Below are 14,405 nucleotides of genomic sequence, written 5' to 3'. Positions count from 1 at the left end.
GCTTGAGTGGATTGATGGGTGTACAAAGCTTGGTGTTCTGTTGAGTTATACTTAAGGAGAAATCAGTCAGTCTTTTTAATAAGCTGAAGCAGAAAGCACTGGACGATGGTGATGAAAGTGTTGCGAAAGTGGAATTTAAAGGTAGTCTTGGCTGGTTTGATCAGTTTCTGAGGCGAAGGCAGCTTCATAGTTTAACATTTACTGGAGAGAGTGCTTTGGCTGATACTGAAGCTGCCGAAAAGTTCCCAGGAGAACTGAAGAAAATAATTACAGAAGGTGGTGGTTCATATAACCAAGTGTTTAACTGTGACGAAACTGCAATTTATTGGAAAAAATGGCCGAGGAAGACATTTATTTCGATAGAAGAAAAGCAGGCTAAGGGGCACAAGGCATCGAAGGACAGGTTTACCTAATGCCTATTATTAACGTCACTGGTGATGCTGTCCTTAAGCCTCTACTAGTGTACCATTCAGAAAATCCAAGGGCACTTAAAGGCGTTGATAAGAAAATACTTCCCATTGTGTTCCATTCACATCCAAGTGGTTGGAATACCCAAGTGCTTTTTTCTGAGTACGTGAGTGGATACGGTAGTCCTTTTGTTGAAAAACACCATAGAGAAAATAACCTCAATAATAAGTGTCTTGTGATTGTCGATAATTGTGCTGCTCATCCACCTGGCATTACCGAGTATGGCGGTAACATTCGTGTTGCATTCTTACCGCCGAATACATCATCGTTGCTGTAGCCGTGTGACCAAGGCCTAATAGCCACAATTAAGGCTTACTATACGCAAAATGTGATGCGTTTTATTGTAAGTGCCATTGACAGAGAGGGCAACTCTGAAGCATCTTTGCGAGAGATCTGGAAAGAGTACAATATAAAACTGGCAATTGCCAACATTGGAGATGCTCTCAATAGACTAACAGTCTCGATGAGAAATGGCGGTTGGAGGAAACCATATCCCGAAGCAGTGAATGATTTTAAAGGCTTCGAACCATCAACAATAAGTACAGTAATAGTGAGTTTGGCTAAGGAGGCTGGGTTTGTGGAAGTTGACGAAGATGATGTTAAAGAGGTTTTGGCATCCCATGACCAAGAACTGACAGATGAAGAGCTGATACAATTGCAAGAAGAAAATAATTGAAACCAAACGCAGTAGCGAACGGCCCGAAAGTGAAGTCATTGATGAGATTTTCGCTGCGATTGACAATGCTGCAATGATTGCAGAAAAGTATGACTTTAACTTTGAAAGGGGACATAGATTTGGGGCATGTTTGCAGGGTGGTTTGAGTGCTTACAAAGAACTGTATGATAGAAACATGCGCAAGGCTAAGCAGTCAAGCATACTGTCGTTTTTCAAGCCTTCCACATCAGCCACAGCAGATGACGATACTCGACCTTCGACATTGAGGCAGGCAGACATAGAAGATGACCTCCCTGCCCTGATGGAAACAGATGACGATGAGATGACACCCCAGTCTCCCACCACCCCAGCCTCCAATGACTCACCCTAACACACCATCATCGGTGTGCTTGCTGTCTTCCGGATTCCAGTAAGTAAAACTACATTGTACATACGTTATTTCTTCTTTATATAGGCTGTGTATTTTATGTGTTATTTAGTATGTTTTCTTATTTGGTTTCATTTGGCAGCTTCATAGATTAAAGGTAACTGGAGAGTGCTGCCGAGTGCGCTTGCGCCGAATGTTTCTGCAGAGAGTGATTGCGTGAGATTTTCGCTACAGTGGACAGTACTGTACTGCAATGATTGCAGAAAAGTATTTCTACTTTATATAGTCTGTGTATTTATCATAACATTCCTGATTTTACTGTATGTTACTGTTATTTTAGGTTTTGTATGTTATTTGGTATGATTGGGTAGGTTATTTTTTGGATGTGGGAACGCTCACAAATTTTTCCCATATAAATAAATGGTAATTGCTTCTTCACTTTACGACATTCCGGCTTACAAACCATTTCATAGAAACGCTCTACCTTTGGCTAGCGAGGGAAACCTGTATCACTGCCTGGTATGGGAACGGTACTTCCCTCAATCGCAGGACTCTGCAGAGAGTGGTATGGACAGACCAGCACATCTGTGGATGTAAACTTCTCACTATTCAGGACATTCACAGCGACGGATGTGAAAAAAGGGCCGGAAGGGTCATTGGAGACCCAAATCACCCCAACCATAAACTCTTCCAGCTGCTACCATCTGGTATCACAGTATAAAAGCCAGGACCAACAGGCTGCAGGACAGCTTCTTCCATAAGGCCATCAGACTGATTAATTCACGCTGACACAATTATATTCTATGCTATTTTGACTGTTCTGTTGTACATACTATTTATTATAAATTACTATAAATTGCACATTCAAATGGTGATGTAACGTAAAGAATTTTACTCCTCATGTATGTGAAGGATGTAAGAAATAAAGTCAATTCAATTTAAATCAAGAAGATTGTCTATTTTGATGATGTCATGCCTCATGTTAGAAGGAATTACATAAAATACTTGTTTCCTTTTCCATCATTCTTCAAGATGTTGCATTGTTACATGTCTTATGATTCTAGGCCATGTAGAGAAGAGAGTACTATACCACCAGTACCTATCTTGTAATAGGTACTAGGTTCCAGCATCAGTGCAAAATGACAAGAATGATTGTCAATTAGTTATCTTAATGTGAGAAACTATTCTGCAGATCAAATGGGAGTGGCTAGAAAAAGGAGACCCATTCTTGATGTGGTACCTTTCTCATGTCATCCCATCGTAGATAAATCAGAAACTTGGGGAATGTTATTGATTGCTGTCTGTCTCCCTTGTTTGGGAATTTAAGAGAAGTTAACCGGATTTCTTAAAAATCAATCAGTTTTAAAACCTATCCATTTCTGGGCAATAATCAACCTTCCTTATATTTAAGGATTAATGAATATTTGGAATTAAGATGATTTTATTCATTTATGTATTCATATCTCAATTACTGTGTACATTTCTGATTCGCCAAGTGACAGGGAAAGTGGGGTTGCATCGGAGAGCCTGAAAGGACAATTTACAAAGATTATTTTTTCTGTCTCATTCTGGCTTCTCCCTTACTTTTCAATCCCGATGAAGGATCTCAGCCATAAACGTCAACTGTTCATTTCTGCAGCTGCTGCCTGACCTGTTGAGTTCCTCTAGTATTTTGTATGTGTTGCTCTGGATTTCCAACATCTCAGGATCTCTTGTATTTACAAATCTGTTCCCAAATCCTGAAAACCTATGCTATGAGGGAAGATTGTATAAGTTAAGGTAATTTTATTTGCCACAAAAGAGGCTGAAGTGAGACTCAAATGAAGTGTAAAAACATATGAATGGGCAAGAGAGTAGATAGGAATAACGAGATCGAACTTGATGCTTAACAAGGTGCTGGAGGCGGAAACCCTATTTACATTGAATTAGTATTGGATATGTTCTTGAATCCCAAAAAAAGCACTGCGCTTTATACTTGATGTTTAGATTGGGATAATGTCAAGGCTGCAGTAAAGGAGGAAATCATGGATTGTCTACTGAGTCAGTATGGGTGGAAGTTACTGGCAGAAACTCTACAGTGTGTTTTTCTTTTTTATTGACCCCACAACAGTACAGGGACATCAAGGAGTAAATAGAGAGGCAGGTTCTGGAACCGTGCAATAGTAATAGGGTTGTTGTGATAGGACTTTCTTAATATTGATGAGCACCTCCTTAGAGCAAGGGGTTTAGATGGGGTGGATTTTGTTAAGTGTGTTCAGAAGGTTTCCTGACACAGTATGTAGATAACCAACTAGAGGAGAGGCTGTATTTGATCTGGTATTGGGAAATGAACCTGGTCAGGTGTCAGATCTCTTGGTGGGAGAGCATTTAGGAGGTAGTGATCACAGCTCTATTTCTTTTACCATAGCGTTGGAGAAGGATAGGAGCAGACAATTTGGGAAAACATTTAATTGGTGGGTAGGGGGAAATATGATGCTATAAGGCAAGAACTTGGGAACATAAATTGGGAGTAGATGTTCTCAGGGAAATACATGGCAGAAATGTGGCAAATGTTCAGTGAACATTAGCATGGCATTCTGCATAAATGTGTTCCACTGAGACAGGGAAAGGATGGTAGAGTAAAAGAACCATGATGTACAAAGGATGTGGAAAATCCAGTTAAGAACAAACAAAAATCTAGTGAAAGGTTTAAGAAACTAGGTACTGAGAGAGTTCTGGAAGATTACAGGAAGGAGCTTAAGAGTGAAATTAGAAGAGCTAGAAGGGGTTATGAGAAGACCTTGGCAAACAGGATTAACAAAAAACCCCAAGGCATTCTACAAGTATGTGAAGAGCAAAAGGATGAGCCATGTGAGAAAGGGATCAATCAGATGCGATACTGGAAACATGTGCATGCAATCAGAGTAGGTAGCAGAGATACTTAATGAATACTTTGCTTCATAATTCACCTGGAAAAAGGACCATGACATTTGTGGAGATGACTTATAGCAGACTGAATGCTTGAGCATATAGACAGTAAGAAAGAGGATGTGTTGGAGCTTTTGAAAAGCATTAAGTTAGATATGTCACAGGACTAGACGAGATATACCCCAGGGTATTGTGGCAAGCAAGCAAGATTGCTGAGCCTCTGGTGATGATCTTTGCATCTTCAACAGGGACAGGAGAAGTATTGGAGGATTGAAGGGTTGCAAATGTTATTCCCTTGTTTAAGAAAGGGAGTAAAGATAACCCAGGAAATTATAGACCAGTGGTCTTAACTTCAGTGGTGGGCAAGTTGTTAGAGAAGATCCTGAAAGGTGGGATTTATGAGCATTTGCAGAGACATAATCTGATCAAAAATAGTCAGCATGGCTTTGTCAAGGGCAGGTCGTGCCTTACAAGCCTAACTGAATTCTTTGAGGAGGTAACAAAACACATTGATAAAGGTAGACCAGTGGATGTACTGTATATGGATTTCAGTAGGGTCCCCCATTCAAAGCTCATTCAAAAAGTAATGAGGCTTGGGATACTAGGAGGCCTTGCTTTGTGGATCCAAAATTGGCTTGCCCACAGAAGGCAAAGAGTGGTTGTAGATGATTCATATTCTGCATGAAGCAGTGACCAGTGGTGTTCCACAGGGATCTGTTCTGGGACCCCCTCCTCTTTGAAAGCTGCTGTGCACATTGACATAGTTGTTAAGAAGTCGTATGGTGTGTTGGCTTTCATCAGCTCTAGGATTGAGTTCAAGAACTATGAGGTAATGTTACAGCTATATAAGACCTTGGACCCCATTTGGAGTACTGTGTTCAGTTCTGGTCACCTCACTACAGGAAGAATGTGGATACTTTCGAAAGAGTGCAGAGGAGATTTATAAGGATGTTGCCTGGATTGGAGAGCATGCAGTTGAGTGAACTTGATCTTTTCTCCTTGGAGCAACGGAGGATGAGAGGTGTCATCGTGTGTATAGCCAAGGGCTTTTTTTTTTACCCAGGGCTGAAATGGTTAACACGAGAGGCCATAGTTTTAAGGGGCTTGGAAGTAGATACGGAGGGAATGTCAGGACTAAGTTTTTCACACAGTGAGTAGTCGGTGCATGGAATGCACTACCAGCAATGGTGGTGGGGTCTTTTAATAAGATACAATAAGGTCTTTTTAAGAAACTTTTAGTTAAGTGCATTGAGATTAGAAAAATAGAGGGCTATGCGGTAGGGTAATTCTAGGCAGTTTTTAGAGTAGGTTACATGGTCAGCACAACATCGTGGCCTGAAGGGCCAGTAATGTGCTGTAGATTTGTATGTTATATGGTCTAACCACAAACCTGTATGGGTTTTATATAGTTCCTTATCCATTTTATCAAATTGTATTCAAACCATTTGTGTTATAGTTAATTCTTATAACTTTAATTTTCCACTGTCTTTCAGTTTTGAATGTAGCACCTAACAAACACATCTTTGCTATATTGAATACCCATAAAAATGTAACTTAATGTTGTTTTTGGAAATTCCCGATCAACAAGGCAGTTCCTATAGTCACTGTTTTCTTTCAAACCCCTAGTTACATTAAGTCCTTGATAGCTTTTAAACTTAAATGGAGTTCTAAGAAAAGTTCACTCTGTAAAGGAGCTGTGTGTGCTGTGAAACATATATGGTCACTGTAAGATCATATGGAATAGAAATACGAGCATTTAACTTGACTGTATTGCCCCCTTCTGTAAGATCATAACTGATTTCAGCTTGGCTGATTTCAAATGTAATTTAAATTTTTGACTTAACATGCTTTTTAAAAACACACAACTTACTTCCATACATTGACTTGTTGTCAGTGGAATCGATGTCTGATAGTTTGCAATGACCAAATGAAAATTGGACATGGTAGTGGATGTGTCAAAGGCCGTAAAATTGGTTGATGCTTATGCTGACTATTGTATATTATCATCATGTATAAATACTTCAAGACTGGTCATCATTATGTACTCTGTTGTATGACGTAGGTGATCATTGTGACCATGATTACTGTTGGCAAATCTTTCTACAGAAATGATTTGCCTTTGCCTCCTTCTGGGCAGATTGCTACTTGGTGTAAATTTTCAAATGGCAGCCAATTAATTTGTAACAACTTAACTATTTTAAGTGTGTCACCATTGAAGTAAGAATCGAGATCTCTTTTTTAAGACCTTTGGGGCCAGGTGCAGAATTTATCAATGATCTTTGTAAAAGACTGGCAAAGAATTGACTTTATATGTTTATCCTCACTGAACTAAATTGAAAGAAACAATCTTCCTTTTGCCTTTCTGAATTTCTTTTTCATTGAATACAGATTCATTTCTTATACTTTAAAGTCTGATCTCAATGAATTTGCTTTACTTGTTTTGGAAATGTGTCCAATTTATCAAAAACTATCCATATGTCTAAAACTGGATGATATTCCAGAATTTGGTACACCAGTGCAAGCTGCACTAATTTTTAGAGTATTTTCTTCTCGCTAATTTTGAAGCAATAGGCATACTTGGTTAGCCTTGTTAGCAGTATCTATTGACAGTGTTTCTAAATGAATGATCAATAAATGTTCGTTTTTCCATCTTTTTCAAAGGATGTCATTTCATTATGTTTCATTTTTGATTGTGGAGGATGCTGAACTGAGGAAGAAGTAACCTTGCCACATAGGATGCTCCTTATTTTCCACAGGAACCATCCTCCCCCAGAAAGCCCAATATGTCCTTTTCGGAAGAATATTGTACAGAATTTTGGTCTTCTGATCTTTTTGCTTCTCTTGGGTAATAAAGAATCTGGTCCCTTGGGTCATTAGGGCAAAGTTCCTTATGAGACCTGTTGCATGGTATGATGGACCTTCATCCTTTTGATTTTTCCCATTGGTAACCTAGGCTCAATCCTATTGATATGTGGAGGATGTTTTCTTTTGTAGAATGAGGAAGATCTTACAAGGTGGGTAGTTTGACTTTTTATTCCTATTAGATCTTAATTACTGAGTTTTAAGGGATAAGAACACAAAAAGTTACTGAATCCCATTTCTTGAGAGTGATTGTCAAAGTAATTTTCTAGTCTCATTTATATTTCATTTTATAATTAACTGGAGGTTCTGTGAAAGTTTGTTCTAGATAATTCCTCAGTAGCTTTCTCTGCAAATTTTTTGTTGATCTTATGCATTTAAATAAGTTTCTGTATCTCTGTCAGTGGAGCCATTTTTGGAAAATGTAACATTTCCTTATTTTAACTTTGTCTTGGCATTGTTTTTTTGGTGATTTTGTTAAAACAGCTGTGGCAGCTTCAGCTAATGGAACAGCAAGCAATTTAGCAGCAGCAAGTGGTCTCTTCCGTCCAATTGGAACACAACCACAACAGCAGCAGCAGCAGCAACAGAGTAACAACTTGCAGTCAAGCTCATTTTATGGCAGCAGCTCCCTTTCAAATAGTTCTCAGAGCAGTTCACTGTTCTCTCAAGGGCCAGGCCAGCCAAGCAACACATCACTTAGCTTTGGGAGCAGTAACTCACTGGGTGCTGCTATTGGCTCTGCACTTGGAGGATTTGGATCAGCAGGTAAGTTATTCCTACATCATCAGCATGTTTGCATATCAAGGATTTGTATCAAACGTACTATGTTGAATTATTTGCATTAGCCAAATATAATAAAATCAACTTTTATTCATTGGCACCTCTGCAGTTTGATGGAAAATGGTATCACTATCATGATTATCACTATTGTACCATTTTTGGATTAATTTAAGGTGAAAATACTTGTCATAGAAATTATGCATATATCCAAATAAAATGTAGAACTGTATGTCATCTCTTTACCCTTTTAAAAATCAATGTTTTGGACATTTTAAGGTTCAAAAATTTTATTGTAAAATACAGATAAAATAAATTAAATGACTAATTTTTCAAATATGTGCCATATTTTCAAAGATAATGCTGCACTGCCCTGATACATAAACATAAATCAACTAAAAATGCCTTTATAATTACTTTGTGGAACATTTGGAATAAAATCCTTAGAATTTTGTGTGAGAATTCTAGATGCATAAATACAGATAAATGAGAGCTTACTGCATCTGGCGGTGGTGGTGGGGGGGGTGGGGACATAAGCTCCATGTAGATTTTGATAGGGTTTTTGTCTGGATTAATAACCGGATTAATACCAAATATTTCAATTTGTCCTTTGTTCTTTACTGCTTATTTCAAATTACGCATTAAATGTGTTTTTCATTATTATTGTGTACAAAAGCAAAGTAAGAACTCAATGCAATGATTGTCCTGAAGGTAGAGACACAAACAGTTTCATTAGTATCTTCTGTCCTGCACCCTTAAATTATACCAGTTTGAGGATGGTTGAGTTCTTGCAAGACAAAAAAATCTTTAAAGTCCAGCCCCATTATCCTGAGTTATTGCCATATTTTTGACCTCTTTTCTTTGCTGAAATTGTTCGACCTATTTAAATTGACTTTCAGTTACCCCTCTGATAACATCGTGTGAATCTTTTATTTGAAGAGCACGTTCCTTCTGCCTTGCCGTTTTCTTTCAAGCTTTGTGCAAGATTTGACTTGATTTTTCTGGATCTGCTTTATCTAAAAAAAAATTAAATGTCACTGTTTAAAAAAAAAATAGCCTGGTCAAATTTTCTTCTAGTCAGATGGAGATATTATTGTATCCTTGGCAAGCAACTTTCACACACTTAGCTAGTTAGAATGGTGTGGACTGTAGTGTGCAAACAGGTCTCAACAAACATCAAAAACACCTTGTGAAAGAATTGATTTTTTAATTTGTGCTGACTGGCCAGTATTAACTATGTTGTCTCTGAATCTGCTTGACATGTACTATGAATGAAAGAATAACAAAACTTGGGATTGTTTAGCACATCAGCAATGCCTCTAGAGTTAAAACCAGGTCAATGATTTTCATCATCAGAAAGAAATAGTTTTAAGTTGTAGAAAAGGGTCAGCAGTGGGAAGAACAATGAGAATGGCTCTGATAGGCTGGGTGACTCAAATGGTGGTGGTACTGGTAGGGAGAAGATTTTGAAGTTTGTGAACCACAGACAATCTAATTGTGGACAAATATATGAGGAAGGAGAGAGATAAAATTAATGGAATTAAGAGAAGGTATAACTGTTGTTGGAAATCCTGAAATGAGAGGATGCTGGAAATACAGCTGGAAAGGCTGGTCTGTTGAAATTGCTGAATTCATTGATGCATCCAGAGGGTTGTAACAGTCAGGAATTAAGGTGATGTTTGTTAAGCTAATGTTGGGCTTGCCCAGAACAACTAGAACTGAATGCAGAACCTTCTCTTTAAAGTGATGTGTTTGGATTGAAAGGTTACAATTGGTTGGCCTTGGACTGATATCATTGCACCATATTTATACTATTTTATGAAATATAATTAATACTGGCATGGAGAATTAAAGTATTGGGCAATTTGAATGTTAAGGTCACCATTGTGAAATGAGCAGCGGTATCTCAACATTGAGCACTGAATGCAGTATAGTCAATCAGAAGAAGTACAGGTAAGGAGTGTTTGAAAGGGAAGATGCTTAAGGGCAGGTGTTATATCATTTGCAGTTTCAGGAAAAGGGGAGTGGATGTTGGTGCAGATGGAATTGTGAACCAAGTATTCACAGAGAGAATTATCACTTAGAAATCCTGGAAGCTGCAGGGAAGCAGTGTCATTACATTGAAAATGAACATGTTCTTCATTGCAAGATCATTAAATGTTTCCCTCTATGCAGATCCATCCAGTCTTACTAACTATTTTGAGCATGTTCTTAAGATATTCAGCATTTGCTGTATTTTTTAAAATCTTGCATCTATGCACATCCAACTCCTTAGATGTTCAAAATTACATTGATGAAAAATACTTCATTCATTCTTAGATAACTGTCGATGGCAAAAATGAAAACTAGTAAATCAGCTATTTACTTGAATAATTGGAGGTGGAGAGCATGAACTTGCTTCCAGGGTTTGACCTGGAGTGCACTGTGCTCCTATTGCAAACCAACTCTGAAAGTTTTGACATTAAGTAGACTTTGGTCCAATTTTGCTATATTGAATAGTTTAAAAGTATTTGTGACTTCTAAAACTTACTAAAACTGTAGAAAACAATTTAAATTAATTTTTGAAACAAAATCCCTCTGCAAATGGTGCTTTCTCTTTGCCACTTAATCCATGGCCTTACAGATCCCAAATGGAACTTTATGCAAGGTGTAACCTAGAATGATATTGGTGAGGTCAGCCCCCCCCACCCCCCACCCCAGCTGTAAATTCTAAAGCAGATCAGCAAGATTGCTGAGAGATGGGAAGTCTTCTAGTTAACAGATTTACATTTGATAGCAGATGCACAAAAGTTACAGACTTTTGTTTTAATGGCTAAAAATAGGCAATTCCACTAAGAGCAACATTATTAACTTGCATGGTCTGACCTAACACATATTTAATTATTGTAAAGATACAAATGTATACAAAAGTTATATTACTGAAACTTCCCCCCCCCCCCACAACTTTATTATATATTTTGTTTCCTTATGGCACCTACTTAACAGTTCCTTCAAAATCTAGCAATTTATCATTTTGGATATTAGGCATAACAGACATATTTTTAAAATCCTCGTAGATTATTTTTATTTAATTTCCATTGTTCTATCTATGCCGTTTCCAAAAAATGCTCTATTAATTTGTTTTGTAAGTTTTCTTTCACTTAGTTGTCCTTAAACTGGTTCTTGCTTTAAAGTATAACCTCCCAGTGGAAAGTACTGTTAGTGTTCTGTGAACATTGATCAGTATGATTTTAAATAACAAGTAAGATGCCAAGACAAGAAGATAGCAATTTAACTGTTAATCATCACAGCCATTCCTCCTTGATTCATAATGTATTTTTATGGTTTAGCAGTCATTGAAGATTAAAAAAAGGTAAATGTTTTTATTAATCTTTGTTCCAACTATTGATATTACAGTTGGCAGCTCTGGAAGCAGCAGTGTATCAAGACGAGATTCGTTGTCTACTGCTTCTGATCTATACAAACGGCCCAACAGCAATTTGCCTCCAATTGGACAGCAGTTCTACAACAGCTTGGGATTTTCTTCTTCGCCTGGTCCAATTGGCATGCCCCTTCCTAGCCAGACGCCTAGTCATTCTTTAACACCGCCTCCATCTCTTTCCACACAGGGGTCTTCATCTACTCTTCATCTTGGTATGTTTGCTATTCCATAATGCATGATAGTTTGATTTAATGTGCATTTTCATTTGTATCTAGATTGTCAGCTGGACTTGTGCTTCTGTTCGGTCTCATGCAAAAGAAAACTATCTTTTTTTGAGAGTTGCTCTCTGTACACTCGAGATAAGATTGGTCTTTAATTATGAATTTGCAAGTTAGTTGGTTTATCATTTAATGTTGTAATCCTCAACTATATGTTTATGCCAAAGAAATAGTCTTTTTTTTCTTGAATGGCAAAGAAAGCAATTATCAGTAATTAACAAAACTGAAATAGTTCACTCAAACTTCAAACATGTCTTTTCATAGTTATGTGCAAATTATAAAGCGAATAGATCTTAATTCAGTGGAATAGTATCATTTGCATTTTTGTGTGTAAAAAGTGGTAAAGTTCAGTTATTTAGTAGTATGTAGTATTGCACAAAAGTCTTGGGCACAAAAACAAATTCCATGACATATGAGTGATAATAAACCTGATTCTGATATGGGTCTCTATTTTGGATGAGAGTGGATCAGGTGCAGGGAGAGGGGAATCGTGGCTGGGAAAAGGAGAGGGAGAGGAGCAGGAAGCACCAGTGAGGCATTCTGTAATGATCAATAAACCAATTTGTTTGGAATCGAATGTCCATACCTGATGGCTGGTGGCTCAGGGTTGGGTGTTTCTGCACCCACACCAACCCCACCCTTGGCACGCTTTCTCTGCCACCTGTCCCACATCCCTCCCACTGCACTCCACTTGCCATCCCCAACATCATTTGCTCCTGCCAGATTTACAAACTCGCTCTCCATTCCACTTTGACAAATACAGTACTGTGCAAAAGCCTTAGGCACCCTAGCTATATAATTGTGCCTAAGACTTGCACAGTACTGTATATGATGTAGTTTTAGATAGGAAGGAAAGCGCAAGTGAAGTTAATGGTTCATATTCCCTTATTGTGTAACTTGAATTTTCATGCTGAGCAATTATATAAAACGTGGATAGTCTTGTAAGATTCATCGTGTTTTCACTGCAGGTGGACTGACAAATGGCAGTGGGCGATTCATTTCTGCAGCACCTGGTGCTGAAGCTAAAAGTCGTAGTGGAATTGGTTCAACAAGTCTGTTCAGTTCTAGCAGCCAGCTGTTTCCTCCCTCTCGACTTCGCTACAGCCGATCTGATATTATGCCTTCAGGCCGTAGTAGGCTGTTGGAGGACTTTAGAAATAACCGTTTTCCTAATCTTCAGTTACGTGACCTGGTTGGCCACATAGTTGAATTCTCCCAGGACCAACATGGGTCTAGGTAATGATTTGTTGATTTTTTTAAAAAATGGGAATATATTCTTACACTTTATTGATTATTATATGAAGCATAATGATTATTTCTATAATTTTAATGCCTTCAAGGAAATCACAATAGTTACAGCATAGTGCATTTAGCTTGTATGCCTTACAAATTGCTTTGGATAATGAGTTAGCTCATTTTGAATGCTAAATTCAGTCTTCCTACATTACTTGCGCTGCTAGTGCATTCCAGACCTAATCTCTTGCCAACGGTTTGGTGATCTAAGCAGACTATAGTCTCAGGCTTTAATTCACTATTTTTTGTTCCATATTTGTTAGTGATTTTTTAAAATTCATGCAACTAATTCAGTGATTTCCATGTCTTCTGTTGGATCCCATGGCACCTATGCCCTGTTTAGATTATTCAGGAATAAACCAATTTTACATTTCTGAGGCATACTAAAACTGCCACCAAGGAGAAAGATTTCCTATTCTTTATTATAAAGTTTTACCTTATGAAAATGTTATTTGTTGGAGGTCTCAGGGTACTTGGAGGTGCATGATAAAGTAGGCTAAAGTCAATGTGGTTTCCTTGAGGGGAAATCATGCCTGACAGATCTGTTGGAATTCTTTGAGGAAATAATGAACAGGATAGTCAAAGGAGAATCAGTGGACATTGTGTACTTGGATCTTCAGAAGGCCTTTGGCAAGGTGCCAAACATAATGCTGTTTAACAAGTTAAGAGTCCATGACATTACAGGAAGGACACTAGCACGGATTGGCTGATTGGCAGAAGACAAAGAGTGGGAATAAAGGGGGCCTTTTGGTTGGCTGTTGATCTTTAATGCTCTGCAGCGGTCAGTGTTGGGACTGCTTCTTGTTACATTATATGTCAGTGATTTGGTTGATAAAATTGATGTCTTTGTGGCAATTTGTAGACAATATGAAGGTAGATGGAGGGGCAGGTAGTGTTGAGGAAGCAGGGTGTCTGCAGAAGGACAGATTGGGCAAAGAAGTGGTAAATGGAATACAGTGTCAGGAAGTGTACTTTGGCATAAGGAATAAAAGCATAGATTTTTCTAAGCGGAGGGAAAATTCAAAAATCAGAGGTGCAAAAGTCCTTGTGTAATGTTCCTTAAATGTTAACCTACAGGTTGAGTCAGTGGTGAGAAAGGTAAATATGATATTAGCATTCATTCCGAGAGGACTAGAATATAAAAACAAGGATGTAATGTTGAGGCTTTGGAGAACTGTGAGCAGTTTTGGGCCTCTTGTCTCATGAAGGATGCACCAACATTAGAAAGGGTTCATGAGAATGACTGCAGGAATGAAAGGATGTGGACCATCTGGGCCTGTGCTCGCTAGAATTTAGAACAATGGGGGGGGGGGGTCTCATTGAAACCTGTCAAATGTTGAAAGGCCTCGAGAGAGT

General features: G+C 38.2%; 1 protein-coding gene across 5 annotated transcripts in view; it reads left to right on the top strand.

Moving 5' to 3' along the window:
• LOC132400629 (pumilio homolog 2-like) overlaps positions 1-14,405 on the top strand; it is a 139,499-nt gene that overhangs the window by 101,153 nt on the left and 23,941 nt on the right. For all 5 annotated transcript variants that reach the window (XM_059981792.1, XM_059981789.1, XM_059981790.1 and 2 more), the window contains 3 exons: positions 7,764-8,045; positions 11,454-11,690; positions 12,725-12,992. In XM_059981792.1, coding sequence (XP_059837775.1) covers positions 7,764-8,045; positions 11,454-11,690; positions 12,725-12,992 — 787 coding nt within the window. The remainder of the gene's footprint in view (positions 1-7,763; positions 8,046-11,453; positions 11,691-12,724; positions 12,993-14,405) is intronic.

Source organism: Hypanus sabinus, chromosome 10 (genome assembly GCF_030144855.1).
Source record: "Hypanus sabinus isolate sHypSab1 chromosome 10, sHypSab1.hap1, whole genome shotgun sequence".
Lineage (NCBI taxonomy): Eukaryota > Metazoa > Chordata > Chondrichthyes > Myliobatiformes > Dasyatidae > Hypanus > Hypanus sabinus.
Note: the sequence above shows the minus strand (reverse complement) of the source record. Positions and strands in the feature narration are given on the sequence as shown.